This window comes from Akebia trifoliata, chromosome 5 (genome assembly GCF_017979445.1).
Source record: "Akebia trifoliata isolate Shusen 1 chromosome 5, ASM1797944v1, whole genome shotgun sequence".
Taxonomy (NCBI): Eukaryota; Viridiplantae; Streptophyta; class Magnoliopsida; order Ranunculales; family Lardizabalaceae; genus Akebia; species Akebia trifoliata.
Window position 1 is genome coordinate 23,692,608 of NC_141379.1, and position 26,197 is coordinate 23,718,804.

Genomic DNA, 26,197 nt, shown 5'->3' on the forward strand with positions numbered 1-26,197 from the left:
TACTTTCATAGAAAATTTATCTCAATAACGCATGATAATATGTTAATTGACCTCTCTTAAAATTGTTGGCCAAAGCTTTCACCCATATAGAGATTTGTCAACTTCTCCCGAAGTTCTTCTCTTGAATCTTTCTACATAACATTAAATAAAATGTTATCTACAAGAAAGAATTGAATTATACTAACTGTTCTTGTTTGGATTTTTTCATAATCTGCATCTGTTTTCTTCTTTAGTTTATAGGACTTCTCTTTCTTCCCCCTAGTCAAGTCGTGTTGAATCAAGATATCTTTCACCATTTTTCTCCACAGATTAAAGTTACCCTTCCTATCAAATCTCTCGACCTCGAAGTTTGTGTTTGAATTCTTCATTGCCATTGTATTAATGCCAAAACAAAAAGAAAAAAGATCTCCAAAATATGTTCAATCCTTATACTAACAAGATTACTTTGATAAAAATTATTGTGAATTTGGAGATATCTATTCAACATGAATACGAAGAAAATAAATAAAGAAAAGTGAACACCAAGATTGATGTGGTTTGAAAACGATGCCTACGTTCATAGGTAGATCCAATCTTCATTACTAAAAAAATCAAAAGAAAAATAATACAAGAAAAACTTCTTATCCCAAACCCACCCAAGCCTTGAAACCCTTGTACATCCATCTTCCTATCTCTCTCAAAACCTAGAAGAAGAAAAACCCTAATCTATGTACAATTATTCCAACAATGTCATTTATAAGAATAATAAAAGAGGGCCTTATCCAAATCATTATATTAAAACCCATCTAATGGCTAAAAGACACAAATAATTAAAAATACATTTAACATGTATTTTGGGTATTTTGAAAAGATCAAATATAATGTTTAAATAAGAAGGAAAAAAACAGTAAAAATTGAATATTGAGAGCGATGTTTGAAGTGATAGACGGAAAAGCCTTAGGTTGTACTATTTTCCCACCGTTCACTACTATCAAGACCGAAGATGATATCATCGCTACTCCTATGGCGCGACTTCCACCAAGCTCTTGAAAAGCAAACCCCGAATGAGTTCCTACACCAACGGTTGAATTGGACAAACACCACTCTTAAGGCAATTGATGACAAGATCGGCCCCGATCTTCATCATGATATCCAAGATCTTAAGAGTTCCATTGAGAAGATTCAAAAATCTATCGTCATTTCTCTCAAGTCCGGCTCTGAGTGTGATCTTTTTCTCAATATAATCAAGCTGATCACATCTTATGAGGTTCACTACCTGTGTGCTTGCCTGCATTGCATGGTTAAAACTTCAATTCCATTCAAAGACTCTCTCAACAGTCGACTTTCCTCTTTTAGCCTCCCATCCTCCTCTGCCTCAATCTCACTCGCTATAAGCGACTCCTTTGTGCCCTCTTCTCAGCTACCCAGCATTGTCCTACAGTTGTCTTGCCCCTTCCCTGTGCCTCCTGCAACAGGAGATTTCATAATGGTCACTGACCGTACCCCAACCGATGACTTGCACGAACAAGAACAAAATAGTTGGGAAACTCAGAACCTTTGCAAAAAATCAATCATATTCATCTCTTATGTTGAATCACCCTAGTATGATTATTTGATACAGCTCCTAAGGAAGGCTACAGTCGTTGGGATCGATTTTGAATGGATAACATCCAAAATTGAAGACTATATACAACAGCACATCTCTATTGTATAAATTGGATGTGGATGTTATGACTTTGAAGACTATAAAGGAAGGATATCTGTCTTCATATTATCGATTATAGAGATCAGCCAGCTGCTAAACCAAATTTTCAAAGATGCTCGAATCCTTAAGATAGGATTTCAGTTCCACCATGATCTAAAATGGATCATTGGAAATCTCGAATGAGAAACAAGATCAGGTTCAGCTCCAACTCATTTATCCATATAATATAGACATATATCTAATGTAGGTCACTACATGATACATGGGCATTGGAACCCTGACGAACAAATTATAGATGGGGCGGTCCAAACTCTGTAAAGGAAATCTTGGATGAGAGAGTAACTGGAAGAAAAGACCACTACATGAGGCTCACATCATATATGCAGCTAACGATGTTTTCAAAATCTTTGAAGAATTTCTCATTAGTTATCTCCAGCCCCAAGAATCAAGTTTCAGAGACACTATCAAATGGATTACTATGATCTTCTTCTCGCCCTTAAACAATTTGCAAAAGATTTGCTTGGAGCTTCTTCACTACCTGTGTGTTCACCTTTATCTTCTTCGTTTATAGTATTGTTACTTCCATTGTCTTGAGTTCATACCTGTAAGTAACCTGTATCACCAACCTGTGTGTGTGCTCTGCGTATACAACCAGTAAGACTCACACAACTATTATTTAGGCTTGGACTTGATTGTTGAACATCTTTTCCTTACGCAGAGGGGAACATCTACAGATGTTCTCCTGCTCCCCTTGCCTTTTCTCCACAGTTGTATAGGAACTAACACTGCGTTTGGATAGAGCTTCTTGACGACTTCTGCTCTTGCGGGGAGCTAGCAAACGTTTGGATAGATTTTTGCTTTGGCGTGGAGAGGTTTTTGCTCTTGCGGTGAGAGGTTTTTTGCTCTTTGTGGAGAAGCTTTAAAGACCTGCTCTTCCGCGGAGAGGTTTTTTGCTCTTGCGGGGAGTGATTGAGCTTTTGCTCTTGCACGGAGAGGTGTATCCACACAGGCCCTAAGTCTTTCCTTACACAACTTAAGTCTGATCCGGAGTACCCCACCTAGCCGTGTCAATATACGTGTCAGATTATTCCAACATCAAATACATTAAGCCAAATTCCCAATCAAATGGGGAGTTCCCAAGTTGGCTCAGTGAGTTGATAAAATGAGTTATAGGCCATGAATTAAAAACAAAGTTCAATCTGTGTTGAGTTTCAAAACATAAGCCTTCGATCTCTGTAACTATATATGTTTCATTCAACCCTTGAGTTAAGGCATGTTTCCTCATACCCTTTTTGTGTTGCTGGTTCTCAGACTCTACAACCAACAGCCAACCCCTCTTGAGTTCATCAAGTAGTTCTTCTAGTACAGCTTCATCCCATCAAGTGTAGGCTCCTCGACATAGAGGTCAAAATGTGTCGGGTTGTTTTGTATAAGGGGAGGTGAGAGTACAGGCACCTTCAACCAATGGACAATGTCCTTCACTTCAGCAAGGATTGATCCACTTCATTCTTAGCTCTCGGCATCAAGGAAGTGACCAGTCAGATTCCTAATTGATCTGTCAGGAAAAAAATGTTCATATATGCCAAGAACAGAAGTAATAAAGCCAGTACAAAGTTAAACTGTCAACACAGAATTACAATTTTACAAACCCTAATATAGAAACAGGGGGAAGGAAGCATGATGTTTAATGTTACCTTGTCAAGGACAAGGATTATAATAAATACATTGAATTTCCATCCTTTTAAGGGATGAGATGGAGAATGCAAAATATTACAATTTGAAATTAAGTAGAGAAAAAGAATTGCCAAAGCAATCTTTTGTGTTTCTTTAATTTTTAATTTTTTTTCCCAGTCATGCCTTCACATGACCATTCCACAAATAAAATCAAATCCATGGAATGCCTTCTGATTAATATGTCTAATAACCTACACAGCTAAATCCCATTCCCCCTTATCGCTCTTTTTCATGTCACATTTAATCTAAAGTGGATCTCCTCTACGTCTTCGTCTTCTAACCGACCTTCCAAGACCCACCACTCTCCTCTGGCGGTGACTGACCAAGGACTCATCACCACCTTCTCCTTCAGAAGCAGCTGCAATGGTTGCACCATTCGGTGCTGCAATGGGAGGGATTACACCAAGACCGCCTTCTCCATTTAATGGACGACGGTGACCCCCCCTTTCAAGCCTCCTCAGCCGTGTGGAGAGATTGCCATTCCCGGCCGACCCAAATGATTGCAAAAGGAAAAGAACGTTCCAAATACTGTTGTCATCGAAGTCCACCTCATAACCTCTGTCATCCTCATCACCTTCACCCTCCTCATCGTCCGTATCGAAACCATGATGGTTACCCTCTATGACATAATCCCCAAGAACCATTGCCCCTGGCATTGATGATCTTATTGTACTGATCACATCATCACGCTCTCTCTCATGCTCGAGCCTTCTCCACTTCTGCTCAAGTATGGGATCCACTTCACGTGGTCGTGCAGATGGGTGTTCCTGCTTCACGTGATTCTTGAGTTCTCCATACGTTCCAACAAAAGAGCAGTTATCCTGCATGCAGCTTCGTCCCTTTGCGTTGAGATACTCCCGAGCAGCTTCAACCACTGTCCACCCTTTAACCTGCCCTCGGCAAAGGGGACATGCAAGTTCCATTACTTCGCACTTCTCAGCAGACAAACCGGATCCTGAACCAACACTTGAATTGTCCACTGACCCATGCCACGGCTGACCATCTGTGACTTTGGCATAAGCCTTCTCAAACTGGTCGAGGCAGTTGGAATGGTGATAGCTGGTGCCGCACATGTAAGGACGGCAACCCTTGTTGTGTGAGGAACAGAGGAGGAGGACGGCGTTATGCGGGTACTCCAGGCACACAGAACAGGTCGCATTTTCCCAGTCTTCCTTAACCAAAGCTTTGCAGCATTTCTTCTTCGGGTGCACTTCCTTATCTGAGACGCCCCAACGGCAAGAAGGTAAAGGGTATGGGGTCGATCTATACTGACGGGAAACAAATCTACGTCGGCCCCTGGTACCTGTCGTCATTTTCAAGCTAAACCTGAAACTCAAGAAAAACATTTGCAAGAGATGAGTTAAATAGATAATTAAAAACCTCCTAAATCATTGATTAAAATAGAAGTACTGAAAAATTGGGAAACCAAAAGTGGGAAACAGTAACCTAGATGTGAAAATATTTTGGGTATCTTTTATTTGTTTTTTCCTCTTTCAGCAGTTTACATTCTCCAGGATGTGGCAAGGAGATGAAGAATTGCATCGTGGGAACTATACAACAGCCTAAAGCACCATTAATTTCTTTATTATAAGAATAGTACAAGTATTACTTCTTCCAGCTAAAAGCAGAACAGAAAATTGCAGAAAACTGGCAACTATAATCATTCTCACACAAGGGGCTATCAAGGATTTTACCGTCTAAATTATAATAGGATTGCATAGGTCCTATTTGAGTTTTGATGGCCATTTGCATGTCGTGCATAGCATAGTTCTTAGATTTACCCCCATGAAACCTCCACATGTCTTTTAATGCTTTGCAATGTAGACGAACACCAAATATCCAAGAGTTGACCAAAGACTAACTCATGTGTCTTTGACAGCTAAGTATTTCACAACTAGACAGAGATGGCAACAGCCTTTAGAGTTAAAGAGCAGTACCAATGGGATTAAAACTTTTCTTTCAGTAAAATAACATCCGGACATTTTCTGTAACCACACCATGACTGGAACTATGGTTCAGCATTTAATTCATGGCATCAAGAATCATACTCCCCCTATCTAAGAGTTTGGATTTATCCCCAACTGTAATTCTCATGGAGGTATCGTGATTGGTATCTTCCACAATCCAAATTCTTTTGTGGCAATCATTCCAATTTGGGCATCATTTCCTATTGGCAACTTGAGCTATCGTATATTTTCATTTTGGTTGTTTTTGCACATTGATGTATAAATAAACACTTGAACCTCAACTCTATCTACTCAATTCTCATCCTTGTACGTTTGCTCGTTGAAAAAAAATAACTCAGTTAGGCAATGTCTGATTCGGGACGGAAACACGGACTCTTGGAATCTGGGATTTAGGAGGAATTTCAACGATTGGGAATTGACAAATGTTACATCTCTGCTAGATCTCCTTAGTTCAATTCAATTAAGAGAGAACGAGCCAGATAGAAGGGAATGGGTCAAGGCCAAGGATAAGAAGTTCTCTGTTAAGTCATTCTATTATTGTTTGTTGCCGGCGAGTGAGGTCTCTTTCTATCCATCCATTGTTTGGTCCGCTCTTGTTCCTTCGAAGGTGTCATTCTTTCTTTCGCTTGCCTCTTTGAGAAGAATCCTCACCTTGGATAATTTGATCTATCGAGGGTGGATAACTCCAAATTTTTGCTTTCTTTGCTCTCAGGATGGGGAGTCTATAAATCACATTCTTATTCATTGTCCTTTTTCTCGAGGTATTTGGATGTTTTTCTTATCCCGTTTTCAGGTGGATTGGGCACTTCATTCATCTTTTCGGGCACTTTTGGAGGGTTGGAGTTTAAATATCTTCGATTCTAGAAAGAGATTTCTTTGGGCTATCCTACCGTTCGCAATTGCTTGGGGTCTTTGGAGAGAACGCAATAACAGGGTGTTTCATAGCAAGGAGAGCTCGTCTCACACGGTGACCTTAGAGATCTTGGGTTTGCTTTTCCTTTGGTCTAAGTTGAGCAAAAGCTTTGAGGGAACTTGTTTCCAAGACTTTGTTTTTAATTGGGATAGCATTTGTGACTTGTAGTCCCCCGTAGGGCTTGTACTTTTTATTTCTTTTCCTTTCTTGCTGGTTAGCTTCTATTGTAGTTTGGGGGCTATCTCAGCCTCCCTTCTTTCTTTTAATTTATAAAATTTATATTTATCAAAAAATAAATAAACACTTGAACCTCTTAAGATATTTCCCAATAACAGTTGATATCACACAAAAAATGAAAATTCAAAGCTCTCAACTGTTGGACAAAATCCTGCTCAACCCATCCTGGAATTTTGTTGTTTCTCAATAGAGTAGAAGCAGCTATAGAAAACCATAGATGGGGACAGATGAGCCGTCATGTGGAAACCTACAAACCTTAACCTTTAATCCTTTTCTCTACCCTACAATAATTGCAAAAAAATTCATTGTACTTTTTGGGCTTACCCTATACCAAACCAGAAATCCCCAACCACCCTTTTTCTCTTCTTCCCCAACATCCTGACAATAAAGTGTGAATTCATGTTCACTCATATCAATTGTCTGAACGAATCTTGACGTCCGCTACATGGTCTAAATTATTGTACCATTTCTAACTGTATTGGTCAATACATATTGTTATTTAAACATTCCAATACAAAACATGCTTGGAATCAAAGTTTCAACAAATGTTTCGGTTTGTGCCAATTTGTCTCAAAATTGTTCCAGCATGTTGTTCCGGAGTGTTTTGACTATAACATCCCGAGACAAAACAGAAATTTGTTTTTGCTAAATTAGACGAACCAGAAATTAAAAGAGAAGACAAGTTAGAAACAATCATTATTTCTAGATGAACCATATGTTTCCCTCCACTTTTACTGAGTATTTGAAATACGGCCTAGTGTTTTCAAATTGATGACATACCCCTTGACTGCAGTCTTCTCTAAGAGACTACTTAAAATTATAAAAATGAACTCAACTTCAAACTCTAGCCAAAAACCCTTGATTTTTCTCCCTAAAACCTATCACATCCAACCTCCAGGGTAAAAATATGTACCCTCATCATTAACCTTAAGATTCTACCACCTTCAACCTTCAAACTTTTAGATCCAGATAGGATTTTCAGAGAAAAATGACAGATTTATAGATGTGTACCTCTGCAACCTTAGCAGTCCAAGCCTACTCTTCCTCAACCAACACCTTCAAGGACACAAAACGGTTCTCCGATGAACTGCGTGGTATTAATCAGGTTTCACCAAACAGATGAGAGCAACACTACAATCAACCACCATTTTCTTTTTGGATGTGTAAGCTGGACTTGAACCCACGACCTCAAAGTTGCTTTGCAAAGTGTCAAACCAATATTACATTTCCATCTTTTTAGTAGGCATACTAGCCTAATCATTATATTGCTTCATTTTTAGTGTCAACAACTTTTGAGTGAAGGTTACGAGCGATTAAGGACAACCATCAAACATGGGATTTTCAAAAATACCTTTTGGAATTTCTGAAATGCCAAACAAATAATTAGCTAGGAAACGTCCAAAAGCTTCAATACAGCCTACCTTTGTTGGAGTCTTCCCTGCCCAAGACAACCATGTATCTAGATCTCTCATCTTTTTCTATATGCAAAGCTCCATATTTTCAGATCTAATAATTCACTGTCATCAATGTGAGTATATGTCCTATTAGACATCATATCTTTGTGATTGAAAGTGATAGAAAGAAAGATGGTGAAAGAGTGTCAGCTGTAGAGAGAGCCATAGGATGGATACAAGATTCTTCAAATACTGAAAAGGAGAGTTGAATCGGATTTGATCGATAGCTCAGTTGGTTTGACACATTGCAAAGCAACTTTGAGGTCGTGGGATCAAGTCCAGCTTACTCATAAAATAAAATAAAAGAGTTGAGTCGGATTTCTTTTTGTGGACTCCAATCGGGCGTAGGGTGTGCCGGATTCATTTTCAGATCTAATAATTCACTGTCATCGATGAGAGTATGTCCTACTAGAAATATCATATTTGGGATTGAAAGTGATAGAAAGAGAGATTGCAAAAGAGTGACAGCTGCAGAGACAACTAAAGGATGGATTCAAGATTCTTCTAATACTGCAAAGGAGAGTTGTGTTGTTGTGTTGGACTTGACCCATAGCTCAGTTGGTTTGACTAATTGCAAAGCAACTTTGAGGACGTGGGGTCAAATCCAGCATACCCTTCCTCCCCCCCCCCCCCCCCCCCCCCACACACACACAAAAAAAAAAAAAAGGAAAAGACAAGAGTTCCTCTAGTGGGCACTGCATTGGGGGTGTGCTTTCTTCACAGCAGTCTTCTTGGGAGTAACAACTTTCTTTTATCCCCTGCCTTACATTTCCTACCACAGAAGCCTCCAGGCCTAAGGAAAAATATATTTTAGATTATCTGCTTCTATCCATTTTATTTTCTTTTCAACCTCTTTTATTTTGTATAAAGATCTCCCTTTTATGAAAAAAATTTTAGATGATCTGCTTGTATCCATATTATTTTCTTTTCAACCTCTTGTATTTTGTATAAAGATCTGCCTTTTATAGAAGGGTAGTAACTTCAGTAGTGGACAGACATGACTTCTGTACTATACAATATAAACCATGTTAGAATTTGTCTTTGTTTGATCGAGACCTCCATCTAAACTTCACTTTTTTTCTAACAAAATCCCCATACCGGGAAAAAAAAAACTGCCTTGATTGCTTCTGTCTTATCTTATCAAGCTAAGAACTTTCACTTCCCAGAGGAAAGGCGGGATTTGAAGGGTCCAAGGGACTTATCACAAAGGGACCATCGCCCCTCCAAGAAGCTTTTTCTGAAATAGTGGATACCCCTCTCTTGAGCTAGAACTGAAAATGAAGCTTTCAAATAGCAGTCTCATTTTCTTAAGCACACAGAAGAATTCTAAGATTCTCATCTAATGCGCACCTGAGACTCTGACGCCTAGCAGTATACCTACCCATTACCAGCACAACAATAAAATGGGTCATGTGTCCTCAGTGCATGAGAGTTTGCGAACACAGGGACACACTTTCTTTCACGTATTTATTCTCCTATTGCTCATTTGGAAAACCGATCATCAACATTGCCACTCCACAAAACTGGTGTTTGATAGAGAGAATGGTGGAACGCAAGGTAGAGATAATGGTGGAACGCAAGGTATTCGAGTTAAAGGAATCATGGGATCAGCGTAGAAGAGGGTTTGAGATAAAGGAAAAAGGAAATAGATTTGAATCTTCCCTTAGGCTACTAGAGGAGGAGACTCTTTGGGTATCTAATCAACTTGATCTAGCGCGAACATCATCGAAAATTCTCAGGGCTAAGTATTCGAAGGAGGGCAGAATCTTTCTGATCCAGGCAGAGCAGAACCCTTATGGAAGATTCTTGAAACTTCAACAATTTTCGGAGAGGTCACGATATCGAGGGATTGTGTTCCCTGAAGGTGTTGAAGGTAATGGATGGGGGGAAGTAAGTTTAGCTTTGAAAACATTGGTAAGTCCGGACGAGAAGATGAAAGCACCATTGGTAGAGGGAGGAAATGTCAAGTCGTGGGCTGAGGTTTTAAAGGAATCTCCTGTCTCAATGCTAAAATCCGCCGAAGTAGACAAGGAGGTGAGATCCATTCCTGTGGCTAAGCAAGCACACAATAATGGTACAGTATTCGGAAAATGGAGGTGGGCATTTATTTGCAGTTCGAGTTCATCGGAGGTAGATTGGGATGGCTTTATATCCATTATCAAGCTTGAGTTATCTCATTCTTCGAAGATAAAATTGTTAGAGTGGGAGCCCTTTACTCGTGTTTTGTTGCTGGGTAGCAGAGTAGAATTTCAGAAAATAAACTTAAGGAGGTCTATCTTGGCTGGAAACTGTTCTTTCAGCCTTCGCCCATGGTTTGCAGATTGCAACACCATAAAATCGGCTAGGAAGGAAGGTGGGACTTGGATTAGCATCAGCGGGTTACCATTTCATTTATGGATCAATCATGCCTTCCAGAAGATTGGGGCCCAACTAGGCGGACTTTTGGAGGTGGAGTCAAGCACCTTACTTCGGGCTAGACTGGACAGAGCGAGATTAAGGGTTGGATGCTCTCCGTGGAAATTGCCTCGAAGATTGTATCTCTGGGTAGATGGCTTCCGATATATGATAGGGATCGATGTGGCAGGTGATGAACCGGAGGGGCAGCTTCTTTCAACGGAGACTCGGATAGGAAATAAAGCCGAGTCCAATAGTTCATCAGAAAAAGGAATCCAGGTGGCTGAGGAGAGTTTTCAGCCGGAGGAAGGGGAGGGACAGTCGGAAAAGGAGAGACTTGAAACTAAAGTTTTGGTCCGGGAGTTAGCAAAACCAGGGGTAGAATGCGTGTGTAGCAAGTTATCTAATTTTTTAAAATTCAAACTCTGCCACTGCACAGGAACAAGTGGGCTACACAATAAATGTTCAAGGCCACGTAGATGGGACCTAGAGCATTCTCGTACGGTGCAGTTGTTAGCTAAGGCCTCTAAAATTCTGGACTATAGGAGATGGTTAAGGCAGAATGTGTTAGTGGAGTCTGACAAGCCCAAAGATAGTGGATTGGGGGTGAAAGGTACAGAGGTCCATCATGGGAAAGCTGGGCCTATTACATTAAAGGAAGCAGAAGCCCATCATATGCTTGCTGTTGGGCTGGGCAGTGAGATTGCATTGGTAGAAGGCCTGGACTCGAGTTTTGTAGAACTACAGCCCGGTAGTAAGCCTAACCTACAGAAGATGTGTTCTAAGGCCAATGTGGGCCCAAAAATGAAGCAATCTGGGGCTGGGCTGCATATGAAACAGGCTCGTCATATAATCAAGCGGGTGTTATCCCTTCAGAGGGGATCCATTAAGCAGCCTGCAGCAGTTAAAGTTCAGCATCCATCTTCTCATTCTTTGGGTATGAGCGCGAGAAAGACAGACGAAGTTTCAGCAGATCTTGGGGACAGCGGGTGTGACCTTGCGATTCGGTTGGGTATCGACGTCGAGGGTAATCCGACTTCAGTGGGAGGTTTGGGCGAGGAGGATCTAACGGAGAGTTGCAATGTTGCAGCCCAAAGAGTAACATTAATAGAACCAAGTCCTTACAGCTCTCATCAAAGGGTGCTTCTCGAGCCACGTTCTTTACCATCAAATCTGTCATCGCAAGTTGTTGTAGATGCCGCTGAGGAGACTGAGATGGAGTGTGTTAGAGTCAGATTGAAATTTGGGGAGATGAATTCAGACTATTGCAATAAAGAATACACGGCAGCCTGTTTGACTTCTCAAACAAATCTATACACACAGGGAGTGAGTCAATTGGAGACATCAGAAGTTGTTAGGCAGGACAAAGGAAGAGAGGAGAACTCCAAGCACCACCTAATCGCAGTATCTAGAATTTGGGACAGATTTCGGGTTACTATTTGGAACCACCCCGGTAGATCGAAAGGTTCAGAACCTCCAAGCAACAGCAATAGTGTAATTGTCAGCCCGGGAGTTTTGAGGGTTAGAGATTTTACTGATCCACTCTCCTTTCCTCAGATCCTTACTTGGTACCCTGGTGAGAAATCTAAACTAGCTGTTTTTTTTTGTTCGTCAGATGAGTCTCTGTTGTTTTCTTTGGATGTATCGTTGTTTGTTCCTCGTGGTATTGTCTCTCTAAGCAGGTCTCAAGTTTCTGCAGCTCCCTTTGGTTCCCTTCTTTCCTGTGAGCTTGTCCGAGAAAAGAAAGGAAGAGCAGAGAACGGGGAAGATTTTAGTCAGTTAGCTCCGGTATCTTTCATTCCTACTCAGATTCCAGGGGAGATGGAAGTTGTTAATTGGACAGAGGGGTATAACGATGGAAATTGGGTTGTTAGAGAAAAGGGTGAGTCGCTAGTGGAAACGCACGAGGAAGGGATAGTCAGGACAGAATTGGAAACGGTGGAATGGCTAGCAAGTGAAGCCCTTAATTTGGCGGAAGATTTTGGTATAGTTCCCGAGACAAGGGATAGTGAGGCTTCCTTGATTTTGAGAGTGGCGGTTGGGGACCGGAGAGAGAGAATTATTCTTGAGGACGAACTTAATCACACTTTCAGAGAGTACGGATTAGAAGAGCAGAGCGAACACCTAGATTATGAGAATAGTCAGGAAATCAGAAGTTATAGGATTGGAGAAAGCAATGAGTTGGTGGTAGTCGCACCCTTGGAGATGACAAGGAGCTTACTCAGACCACGAGCGGAGAAGGAAGTGGTTAGGAAGGAAAAGAGGCAGGTTGTTTCCGACCATGTGGGGTCTTCTTTAGGTTTCCAATGTCGCTAAAAGTTTTATCTTGGAATGTTAGAGGGTTGGGTGATAGGAGTAAAAGGGCAGCAGTGAAAGCTTTCATTAGAGGCATAAATCCCCTCATTGTTACGCTTCAGGAATCGAAATTAGGGAACTGTGACGAGCAAATCATTAACGAAATTTGGGGAAGAAACATTGATTGGATAGCCCTCCCTGCTATAGGATCAGCCGGTGGGATTCTTATGATGTGGAACAAGGATTTTATTCAAGTGACAGACAACTTGGTAGGGGCTTTCTCGGTGTCTATCTTATGCAAGTATAGGGATGATGATTTTCAATGGGTTTTCTCCGGGATTTACGGGCCTACTATCAATAAGGAAAGAGATCAATTTTGGGAGGAGCTTGATGATGTCGCAGGTTATTGGGAGAAACCTTGGGCATTAGGTGGGGATTTCAATGTTATCAGATTTACCCACGAGAAGAATAGGGGCTCAAACATATCTAAGGGCATGAGGCAGTTCAATGATTTTATTGGTAGACATTGCCTTATGGACCTTCCTCTTTCGGGTAGACGGTTCACGTGGTCTAATAATCAAGGTGATACAAGGATGTCCAGATTAGACAGGTTTCTGGTTGATAACTTATGGGAGGAAAAGTTTCATAATGCGATCCATTCGGCAAGTCCTAGTCTAGTTTCAGATCATACTCCCATTTTTTTGGAAGCTGGATGTGCTAGGAATTACCCTCTTCCTTTCAGATTTGAGAATATGTGGCTAATCCAACCAAACTTCTTAACTTTGTTAGGAATTGGTGGAATGAGTGTCCCTCAATAGGAAACCCGGGCAGAGTTTTTAAGAATAAGCTCAAGTTCTTGAAAGAAAAGTTGAAGGTGTGGAATAAAGAGGTCTTGGGAAGAATAGATGTGAAAAAAAAGAAAATCTTGATAGACATTGAAACTCTGGACAAAAAGGAGGAAGAAGGGAATTTGAGTTTGGAAGAAAGAAGCGAAAGAATGGAGTTGAAATTGGAATTTCAACGAACGGCGCTTATGGAAGAGATAAGTTGGAAACAAAAATCGAGGGTCAAATGGTTGAAAGAAGGGGATAACAATACGAAATTTTTCCACAAAGTGGCCAATTCGAATAGAAGAAGTAATCATCTCGATAAATTGCACATTGAGCAGGTCTTGGTGGTAGGAGAAGAGGAGATACGGGAAGGTGTGGTAGGATTTTACAAAGATCTGTACAAGGAAAAAGAACCCTCAAGACCACGGCCAGATAATCTAGAGTTTAAAGTGTTAAATCAGGAAGATAGGATGTGGTTGGAGAGGCAAATCGAGGAGGAGGAAGTCAAAGCTGTTCTTGCTTCGATGAGTGGGGATAAGGCGCCGGGACCGGATGGCTTTTCAATGGAATTCTTCAAACATTGTTGGGAGGTTGTCTCGAAGGATTTCATGGAAGTTATCAAGGAGTTGCAAGATAAGAAGTGTTTGGATTATAGTTTTAATAGTACTTTTGTGGCTCTAATCCCAAAGAGAGTAGGGGCGAACAAGCTAGGAGATTTCAGACCCATTAGTTTAGTGAGTTCGGTGTACAAGATAATATCTAAAGTGCTTGCTTCGCGGTTGAAAGTAGTTCTACCGAATCTTATCGATAATGAGCAAGGGGCCTTCATTAAGGGGAGACAAATTTTGGATGGAGTATTGATGGCCAATGAATGCCTTGACTCGAGGATTAAGGACAAAAAAAATGGGATAATTGGGAAAATTGACTTGCAGAAGGCTTATGATCACGTGAGTTGGAATTTCTTAGAATACATGATGGGCAGGATGGGTTTTGGAGTGAAGTGGATCAGTTGGATTATGAAATGTGTTACAACAGTGTCTTATTCGATCCTAGTCAACGGGAGTCCAGCTGGTTTCTTTAGGGGTTCGAGAGGGTTGAGGCAGGGGGATCCATTGTCCCCATTTCTATTCCTTATTGTTGCAGAAGCTCTGGGTAGACTGTTTAGAAGAGCGGTTGAGTTAGGTAAGCTTTCGGGGTTTAGAGTGAATGATGGTCCTTTAATTTCTCACTTACAATTTGCGGACGATACTCTGGTTTTCTTGGAACACTCGAGGGATCAAGTGAGAGTTTTGCGGGTTTTACTTTGCTGCTTTGAGGCTATTTCAGGTTTACATATCAATCTGCAGAAAAGTAAGCTGTTTGGAGTAGGTGAAATGAATGACATGCATTTGATGGCCGCAACTTTGGGATGTGGGTATGACACCTTACCCACGACTTACTTGGGATTACCATTAGGAGCACCCTACAATAGTGTCAAAATTTGGGAAGGGGTGATTGAGAGATTGGAAAAGAGATTGAGCACATGGAAAGCCAAATACCTTTCTAAAGGAGGGAAAGTTACCTTGATTAAAAGCACTTTGACGAGTATCCCAGTGTACTTTCTTTCCCTTTTTACGCTTCCTAGGTCCGTTGAAAATAAGTTGGAAAAGCTCATGAGAAATTTTCTATGGAATGATAAGAATGGTAAGAAGAAATATCATTTGGTTAGATGGAAGGTTATTTGCACGCCCAAGAAGAATGGAGGTCTGGGGATTAGGGGTCTTAGACTAGCCAATAGAGCACTTTTAGGAAAATGGCTTTGGAGGTTCGGTGAAGAAAGGGATAGTTTGTGGAGGAGGGTCATAATGGCTAAGTACGGGGAGAAGAGGCTAGGTTGGTATAGTGGTGAGGCGAAAGGTTCATACGGGTGTAGCGTTTGGAAGGGGATTCTTAAAGTGAGTGAGGATTTCGAGAGAGGGATTAGATTTAAAGTGGGCATGGGAGACAAAATCAGATTCTGGGAGGATAGGTGGTGCGGCACATCGTCTCTGGCAGCTCAATTTCCGTCCTTGTACGCCTGTTCTTTGAAAAAGAACCGTTCGATCCAGCAGTGTGTGATTCGCAACGATTCTAACTCTACCTGGGACCTGGGTTTTAGAAGGAACTTCAATGATTGGGAGCTAACTGAGGTAACATCTTTCCTTGATCTCTTGCATTCGTTTCAACTCAACGAGAGCGAACAGGACAGGTGGGAATGGACGAGGGCTAAGGATGTGAGATTCTCTGTCAGATCATTTCATAGGTCACTCATCCCTTTAGATGAGCGAGCATCCTCGAGGTCCCTCATTTGGTCCAAATCAATTCCTTCTAAAATCTGCTTTTTTGTTTGGTTAGCATCCCTCGGGAGGATTCTTACTTTGGATAACTTGATTGCTCGGGGTTGGATCACTCCAAACTGTTGTCCACTTTGTCTAGGGGATGGGGAATCTGTTGATCATATATTAATTCATTGCTCTTATTCTTATACTATTTGGTCTTTTTTCCTTGATCTTTTTCGAATCAATTGGGTCTTTCCTTGTAAGTTCTCCTCGCTGTTAGAAGAGTGGGATAGTAATGTCTTTTCATCCAAAAAAAGATTCCTTTGGGTGATGCTTCCATCGGCTATTGCTTGGGGGGTTTGGACCGAAAGAAATAACAGGGTGTTCAATAGTAAGAGTAGAAGCTCTCACGGTGGTTTTTTGGAGATCTTGGGCCTATTGTACCATTGGTCAAAACAAAACATAGACTTTGCTGGGATTACTTTTGAAGACTTTGTTTTTAGATGGAACACTTTTTTGTGATTTTTGATTTTTTTTCCTTGTTTGGTTTCTTCTTGAGGCCATCTCGGCCTCCTTGATTGTTGTTTCTCTCCTTTTTATTAATATATTACAATTATAAAAATAAATAAAAAAGCCCCAAGGGAACGAGCGAAAGGGCTGCTTGCCGGAACAGCAGATCGAGCAGCCTATTATTTATTACATTTCTGCCCCAACTATTCCAAAAAGGGTAACAAATGGGTCTAATTCTGAGACAAAAGTAATTTAACATCCCTGATTCGGAAACTGCTGCAGTGGGAACTCTACTTGCCATTCCTCCTTCCGAAGTGAAAGTTTTCATTCTCCCCTTGGCCCAGTTGAAAAGCCTAATGTTTTTCATTGGATTCCCCAAGTGAAGTACCGGATTCTGAAATGAAAGTACGGATTTTTTTTTTTCTTTTTTGGGCTAGATGTGAAAGTAAGTAATTTCCTTGTCCAATTCGTGACGTGGGAAGTACCTGCCCCCCTACCATAATGATTGTTTTTTTTATAAGTTAACATTTTATTTAAAAAGGGGAGGGGACAAGATGGCGAAATGAGAGCCACTAGGGATCTTCTAAATTACACAATATATCCCACCTCACAAGTAAATCCCCTACGATAATGATTCAGAAAGCATTAGCTCTAATTCGGTTTTCCTCTCCTTTACAATCAAGCCACTTCCATCCTCATTTTGAAGTTAAAGTTAGCTGCTCCTGCTCTTCGTGGCTGAGCTCCAAGAGCTGATAATCACCCATTAACGGATCTAAACTGGTGAAATCTCTTGGGCCCTAGGCCACTGATTAGGGACCCAACTCCAACACACTTGGCTACTTTATCTGTCGGAGTTAATAGTCTTCTTTCTTTTCTATGTTTCTTCTCGCTGACCAAATCGAGGCGTTCTTAAGCCATTTCAAACACGGAAGGGAAGGGGCTCATTCCATGCATGAAATGTTCCTTCCCTCTAACTATTTCGGTAATCAAGTAGTCCGTTAGGTACTCCAGACCTTGTTGCTGACCACCTCTTTTGATAAGTGAGTAGTTTGTTATGGATCCCCCCAGCCCACGGAAGGGAAGGGGCTCATTCAAAGCTTTTTACCGCAAATGCCAGCATGGATAATAAAAGCACACAATACATAGGGAAACTAACCAAGAAACTTTTCAACGAGAATCATCCTTTCCCATTTAAATAGGTATATTGTTTTCCATGAACCAACCTCATGCTAATTTTCTGAAAAACTGGATTCCAAATCGTGTTTGATCGAATATGCCACTAGAGGTAAACAAATGTATGATGTTTGAAATCTTCCACGCTACATCCTAGAACTTTCGTAAAACTCTCAAGATCATTGCTAGCTCAAACTCCAAAATTATTGTTCTTGTTTAGATCGATCCCCAAGCTGGGATATTGCTTCAAAACAACTAAAGGACCACTAACAAATCTAAGCTAACTATGAACAGCCTCTACAAATATTGAAGTGTTGTTCACAAATTGCAAATGTGTGACCTTAGATCCTCCAACCCCCGCTTCAAGACCTCCTAACCACCTGTTTGCAGCTCTTGATATCACCCTCCCAAAGATGTTCAACACAGCAATAAAAAGAACGAGTGATAAAGGATCTCCTCATCTCAAGTTCCATTGATCATGTTTGAAGAGGTCAAAGAGATATACTTCATAATTCATTTCCCCTAAATCATACTGAACCCCATTCTCCCCAATATGTAGTCAAGAAAGCCCCAAATTTAAATGGTAACCGGTTTTCCGAGTCTTACAAACAATACCTGCACTAGTTTGGGAATTTATATGCTCATTCGCCATCAGAAATATATCTAACTCTAAATAGACACTCCTTGCCCTTGTATAATAATCCAAGAAAGGACTAATCCAAGTCTAGCAACTAATAGTTTCACAATAATCTTATGGATACTACAATACCCGCACTAGTTTGGGAATTTATATGCTCATTCGCCATCAGAAATCTATCTAACTCTAAATAGACACTCCTTGCCCTTGTATAATAATCCAAGAAAGGACTAATCTAAGTCTAGCAACAAATAGTTTCACAATAATCTTATGGATACTACACTCCAAGCTAACTAGTCTAAGATCTAAGACGTCCTTAAATCCCCTGTTTCTTGGGAGCTAAAATTACAAAGGTGTTAAGCCCATATTCACCAAAATAATTATTCCTATAACTCTTTTAACACTCTCATGAGGTCTTCTTTAATAACATCTCAGCAAGTTTTAAAGAACCATCAACTATTGTCCAGTCTTGGAGCTTTAGCACCATCAAAACCTCTATGTCATTCCCACACATCCTCCTCTTTGAGTTCTCTCTCCAACCAAACATTCTTGAAATTGAACACAATTGTGCATACAGATCTATAATAAGGGGATCATCTCTAGTATATTTTCTATCTTTGCTTTAATTCAAGTATTAGGTTGACTTTCTGTTCCAAGATGTGAAACAAATATACATAAAAAATAAAAATAAAAAGCACTTCTTGCAAAGCAACTACTGCAAGAAACAATATGATGGTGGTGACTTCTGAATGAAACATCGCCAAGCTCCAATAAGAAGAAATGCATGGTTTTGATGACGAATTTCGGTCACTTAAAAGATAGTTTTGATTCCTTTTTCTTTTTCTTTTGTCTTGAAATGAAAATACTGTATAACTAAAAATAAGTATTTGTGCAAACCATTGTCTTTATGTGATAGATTATGAAGGATTTAAGCATAGTATATGATTTTTATACTTTTCAGCAAACCCAAATTTTTGTGACAAGGATTGAAAATAGTTTTGATGACGAAATGCCAACACTTAACCATAGGCTTTAAACTATTGTTTTAAATTTTAGATATGATTCCATTTTTTTTGTAACTTGTTATCAGGAAAAAATAACCTATCTTGATATTTGAATCTGGATTCAATTTGAGTCATACTCCTCAAGATTTTTTATCTGTTTTGATTTTGAAAATGTTGCACACGGAGCTAACTGCATATCATTTAGCCCCACCTTTCGAGCGAGAGCAACATGTTAAGGTACTTGGTCTCTCGTTGATCTCAAATATGATGACAGCGACATAAAATAACTAATGTTTACCAATATCTTACATCATTTGGAGAAGAGCTGTTATTTTCCAAGCCACTACAGCTAACACGAAAAGTGAAATCAATTTAAAATTCATTTAGAAGCTCATAAAGCCCTTGATAAATTTATAAATTAATGTGAAAAAGGGTAATGCATTTCCTCTTTATGAATTAAGTGCTACACAAACACCAATTACCTGAAAACAAAGAAACTGTCTCCCAAGATTCTGTGGATGTATTTCCTAAACGAAGCTGAAAGATTAGGCAATGAGCAATTTCAGTCCAACAGGGCAAGATAAGAAACAAACAAGACAAAATCAAACCATAAGACGTGTACAGAATTTAAAGATGGGTCGGAATCCCAACCCTTAAAACACAAGTCCCAACCATCAGAATTTATACATAACCATTGGATTTCGTGTTTAACAATTGGGATTATGTGTTTTTCTATGAGTCACCCCACTCGATCCTAGGCCTTTAAAGATTTGGTGCATTCTAGGTACATTCAAAAGCATAAAATTCAACATAATTATTTTATCCCTTCATTGAAATACATTAAAAACAGAGGAACATTAAGACCAAGTGATGGACACATGCATGCACGTAATGTTCAAATAATGGCATTATTCAAGTTGTTCATTATAAATAATAATAAAATTTACTTCAAATAATAAGAATCCATTGAGATGGTAAATGGACAATGAATACAGAATTATTAGCTTTTTGTATCTTATTGATAGTAAATTTAATAATTATAACGAAAAATCTGAGCTAAAGTCAAGAGAAAGCTTCAGAAAAAATGGCAAAAGTCAGGAAAACATCGGATACATTAAAATGTAAAAAATAATTATTTTAAGTATTAAAAATATATTTGATATATTAAATGAAAAAATAATAGTTACAAAAATGCTAAAAACAAAAATAATCCATATATAAAAAAAAAAATCGGGATTAAATCATATGATTAATCGTGATTTAATCAACAACTATTAAAATCATGATTTAATCGCAACTCTTTCAATAAATCGCAGATTTTTGTCACTATAGATAAAACAAGTTAATAATGGAAATCATTGGCAAGATTTAGGAAAGAACTTTTCACCTGGTCCATTTTTGTTGCAAAAAGACTTGTGGAAAAAGGTTTTTTTTTATTTATTTTAGATCAGTTATTTTTTTTATAGGTAAGCTCAACTTGAACCCACGACCTCAAAGCATTGTGTCAAACCAACTGAGCTATGAGTCTATAAATATTTCAAAGAAAAAGAAAACAAAGCTTTCGTGAAAAAGATGTAAAGTTAGTCTCGCTAAAAGGAGCTATCACTTCTTTAGGAATAAACTGCAAAAATTTTAGGACAGCTCTACTCTTTAAATGCTTTAAGTAATCACAGATATACCTAAGTTTCTCCAACGAAGTGAGAGTCCAATGGATAAGTAACGAAAAGGGACTACCTACCTTCAATGACTACAAAAGCATGTAAGATATGAATTAGTTTTTAATGATGTCAATTCTGGGAAGGACAGTGGCATTGACACAAACCAAGTATATGGACAATTGCACTTAATGTTAGAAAAGTTCCACAAGAAGGTTGAGGAGATGCTAAGGATGTAGACCCCTATTAAGGAGACATATAGTACATATTACAATATAATCACCTTATGTGAGTTGTGGAAAACTAGAAAACCATTTTGACCATGTATTGGTTCTCACAACATGTGGACCAATTCACTTGGTAATGATATAGTGCTGACCTGCTAAAAAGAAGTTGAACAGTCCAAACTCAACAAAACACACAATGGGGAATCAGGCTACTTCTTTATCCCGATCCCCCCTTTGCTTTAAGGGGAAGTTGTGAAGCTAGTTTTTGGGCTCCCCGCTTGCTATATTGCTGAATGTAGTATAGGCTGTTAAACTTTTTCTTGAATACCAGGCACTGTATCAGTCCTTGCACTAAATTATTAACAGTCAATGAGGAGGTAACTGCTACAATATCTTGAACAGAAACCAGAGGACTCACTTTTTCCGATCAAAAATATAAAATCTTATTAAATAATAGATCCAAGAGGTACAAAAGGAAGAGAAAAGAGAGGAGAGAGAAAAAAAAAATTTACAACTTTACTACACTAAGCTCACATCACACAACACTTGGTGATATGGGAAAACATGAGATCCGTAACAAAACAAACCATAAAGTAGTACCAAACAAAGTGTTAACCCAGGTCAGAACTCGAATTCAGATTTGAAAGGAACAACTTCAACAAAGCGACAAATCATGAGGGAAGATTCCTATAACAAAATTTACACTTGGTAGCATTTTATCATAAAGATCTAATAAGAAAAGCTGAGAATAGCACAGGCATTGCCAAAATAACTATTAAAAGAAGTAAGGTGAAAGAACAAATTGAGACTCAATAAAGAGAGCAGCTAGTCTCTTGTTGTACTCACTTTGGAGGTCATCTCGCCCTCCTTTTCAATAAAGAGTTTTCATTTATCAAAAAAAAAAATCAGATTACTTTTTCGGCAAGATAATTGGTTGAAGTATAGTTATTTTATGTTCTTCGATCAGAAACTAGATCTTCTTTAGGCTAAAACTTGTTACATTACAGCTTCATCTCAAGGTTTGCAGCCAAAGCTAAATCCTTTGACATGGTATGCATTTCAATATAGAATAAGGGTACATGTGACCAACTAAACCCACACAGGCCAACATCAAACCAGCCCTCACTACGTGTAAGTATGTAACCAATTAAAAGTCACAAAAGCCAAGTCCCATCAAATTAGGACCGATCACAAAGCCATGATCACTCAATCTTTTTTAAAGGAAGTGGCATTGATAATTTGGAGGAATTTATAAAATTCCATAAGCAATTATTAGAAAAATATCTAGATGATTCTTGAGTTCAGATCTCCCCTTAGGGGCCACCCTCAGGGATTTATGCCAGAAATTACGCAGTGTGTGTGTGGATCTGTGGGTCTGTGTGGGTTTGGGGGGTGGGGAAGGGGGGACTGCACCTGCCCGTGGATTAATTGGGTGCTCTAAGGCCTGTACAAGTCAGTTACAAAAAAAAATATCTAGATGATTGTGGCTGTTAACATTTTGTCGTCCAAGTTGGTTTTTCACTAAGGTCATCAGTAGCATCATGGAGCCCATGTTCAACTTCGTTATAAATTATATTTAAGACGAAGTTCCCAAGACCCATCAAGTATGTTCAAGAAAAATCATTATTCATTTGGAGCACCCAATTTTTTCTGGTCATGATCTACTCTTCTATAATCAATCAATCCAACACTTAAAACTTTCTCATAGTCAATATAATACACCAAAGATAAGGCCACATGAGGAACTCTACAGCCCCAAGTCAATAGAATTTGACACAAATTTGAAGGACCATATGATATTTTTAGCTGATTCTTTGCGATATTACCCACAAAAACAAAAGTTATTAATGGTGTAAACTATGAAGAAATTATAACTAGTGCAGACAACATAAGTGTCGATCAAGCCACCAATGATTTGTGTAGACCAGTGTTTTTAATACATCAAGGTGTGAGGCAAGGTGTTTCACTAGAAAAAACCTTGAGAAGTAAACCACAAGGTATAATGGTAAACCTCAAGAGCATGCATTTTTTAAACAGAGAAATAAGCAAATATATCAACAAAAGAAATAGAAAGATTCTAAAATGAGAAAGACAATGGGAAATCTTAAAAAAAAAAATAGGGAAGTATGACAATGCACAATTTCACATTCCAAAGCTAAATATAAAAAATCATGTTCCAAACTCATCAGAAATCAAATTAAAAAAATTGTACTACATCCATACCTTCAGATTTTTGACATTTTAAGTTTTAATCCCTGAATCAATTTCAAAAAAAAACTCCAAAATCTTTCAAAGCATGAGTCCTATCTTTATACTTCTTTCTTTATGAATAAAAATAAAGACATCCATTGATAATACCAGTAAAAGAGGAGGTCCAGAGACCTATTGTCCGTCTTATAATCCATAAAATAACTACATGATTGCACAACCTATGAAAATTATATAACTGAGGTATGATCCTCTCGAATCCCTACATTTGGGATTCGGTTCTACCTTAAAGGGTCTTAGCTAATAAAACTATTGATTAATATGTTAAGAAGAGATATGGGATCCATCCATAGGAAGAGTTCATACATAGATCACCTCAATATTAATGGAAATCTAGATCCACTTGGGGAGGGAGAATTTAATAGTAAAAGTAAATCATTTCAATTTGGGCTTAAGTAGAAAGATATTAGGAACTTGAGATGAACCACAGTATCATATATTCATAACCGACCAACATATCTATCAATTCACAGAGCCAAATTTAACAAGATAACATGAAAAAAAATCAAATTCAATATGCAAATGAAAAGATATCCAAAAAAAAAATAGCCATTTCTATTACAAAGAAAATGAGAATTCAATTTAAAACAGTGCCAAAGTTAAAATTCTTCAGTAATTGAATTAACGTTAGTAGATCGAAATCCTCCACTACCTCTCTATCAAGCAACTCCAGATCAAAGAAAAATTAGTTACAGACACCCAAATGCATCTGCCCAATAATTTATCCCTAAAAACAAGTGTATATCCCCAATTTCAAACGAAACCTAAGATTAAAACACCTCAGATAGATCGAAACAACGTGCAAACAACAACACAAACACGCAAAGCAACAGATTAAATAGAAATAAATTAATAAACAGAAAAAGTCTCCAGGTTCCATGGGAAATATATTAATATAGATTAAATCACATGCACATGACCATGAACTTTACTCATCTGAGATTCAGGATTAAAAAAAATGCAATAAAAACTTCAAATTGGTTCATAAACAAATAATAAAAAAAGATCAAAATTCACTAAAATTAACACGAAATGTCGTTACTTGTTAAAATGCAAACCTAAAAATCTGAAATTTAAAAATAATAATTAAAAAATAAATAAATAAAGAGAAGAAATGTTAGTGGAAATTAATACCCTAGAAAATACAATCGAATTACCTGGAGATTCACCAGAGACGTATGTATATCGAAGATTGATGGATGGATTCGATTTCGCTTTTCAGAGAGAGAGAAATAGAATTTTGAAGAGTTAGATCGTGAGTTTCGGGGATGAGATCGAGATGAAGAATTGTGGGCGAAGAGAGAGAGAGAGAGAGAGGGTGAGGATGTATCAGACGAGTGGAGTCATATTTACGCCATTGTGACGAAATGGGGTAACGAGGAAGTTAGACCAAACTAGCCCACTACGTGATTCGTTGCTTCCAACTGACTTGCACGTGATCGATAGCGTACTAGCCTATACTCTAAGTAGACTATAAGGGTGTGTTTCTTTTGGAATGTGGAATCTAAGGGCCTGTTTGGATTGACTTCTTAAAGTGCTTCTGGCTCCCTGTTGGAGTCAGAAGCACTTATTGAATCATTTGGACAAATAAGTACTTCAAAAAATAATTCTCCAAAAAAGTAAAATTGGTACTTCTACGAGAAGTATCGAGAATAGTGCTTCTCAAATTCGTTTTTGCGGGGAGCAAATTTCTACGTCAATTAATGGGGCGCGTTTCCAAAATTACCCCTATGAAAAATATATATTACCTCCAATATCCTGATTCTGTTCGTCAAAACAGATCAGTCGTTCAAGCTTGAAACCTTGACGGAGGTTCAGCCGAAATCCACTCCTCCCTCAGGCGACTGCAACTACGACGACGAATGAAAAATATATATTACCTCCAATATCCTGATTCTGTTCGTCAAAACAGATCAGTCGTTCAAGCTTGAAACCCTTGTCGTTCAAGCTTGAAACCTTGACGGAAGTTCAGCCGAAATCCACTCCTCCCTCAGGCGACTGCAACTACGACGACGACCTCTCCGACCACTCCGAGTCAGTTCGGCAAAACAATCTCTGCTTTTTTCTATTTATAAACCCTCATCGTTCACCCTAAATCGTCGACAGAAGTTCTGCCGAAACCCTCTCCTTCCTACGAGTAAAGCATATCTCCCCTCAGGCGACTACGGCGACGACATTTCCGACGATTGCAGCAGCGAGTTCGTCCTCTCCTCATAGGTAAGTCGATCGGCTTACACTCATTCGATTCGATGGTATCTGTTCTTCTCATATCTTTCAAGGCAAAGGGGAATTTCTTTGTTTTACAATTTTATTAGAAAATCAACTGATTATACAAAATCAATCGACTAAAAATATAGTTCGTATTTTCGAACGTAGTTGAACCTGATCTTGCAGTCACAATGATGTTTAGAACACCAAGATAAAATTGAATGGTTTCACAAATCAATATGGTTGGATGGTTGGGATAATACACGATTGATTTAAGGATAAAATTGAATGGTTTAAGAACAAAATTTGAGCATTGGTTTCACAGATCTTTTTTTTTAATACTTTGTATGTGCTTGCTCATATAATAAAAAATAAAAATAAAAACATCCCAAATCAACACTCCCACTGATTTTTGTGTGTACACATGTTGAGAAATCCTATGCTTTTTGTACTTTGTATGTGCTTGCTCATATAATAAAAAATAAAAATAAAAACATCCCAAATCAACACTCCCACTGATTTTTTTGTGTACACATGTTGAGAAATCCTATGCTTTGGTTTCCAATCTACTGATTTTTTCCCCTAAAGAGCCACTGATTTTCCCAAATTTCAAAGAGGGTAGAAATATAACATAAAAGAACACGAGCTTCATCAACTTGGCATGTTTTTTATATAAAAGCCCCACCCCCAATCCAAATCAACACTCCAAT

The 26,197-nt window shown here is 38.8% G+C and overlaps 1 protein-coding gene across 7 annotated transcripts; it reads right to left on the bottom strand.

Annotated features, from left to right (window-relative positions):
* Positions 1-3,317: 3,317 nt before the first annotated feature.
* Positions 3,318-24,663, bottom strand: LOC147401687 (uncharacterized). 7 transcript variants are annotated; one of them, XM_086443050.1, is made up of 5 exons: positions 24,437-24,663; positions 20,809-20,876; positions 19,612-19,666; positions 19,439-19,472; positions 3,318-4,744 (listed from the first exon to the last, which is right to left on the bottom strand). In XM_086443050.1, exons 4-5 carry the CDS (start codon positions 19,441-19,443, stop codon positions 3,664-3,666), a joined length of 1,086 nt encoding a protein of 361 aa, XP_086299176.1. In that variant the 5' UTR covers positions 19,444-19,472; positions 19,612-19,666; positions 20,809-20,876; positions 24,437-24,663; the 3' UTR covers positions 3,318-3,663. The 7 variants fall into 7 exon arrangements, with proteins under 7 accessions (XP_086299176.1, XP_086299175.1, XP_086299174.1 ...); XM_086443049.1 differs by having other exon boundaries at positions 19,439-19,478; XM_086443048.1 differs by lacking the exon at positions 20,809-20,876.
* Between the last annotated feature and the right edge of the window lie 1,534 nt (positions 24,664-26,197).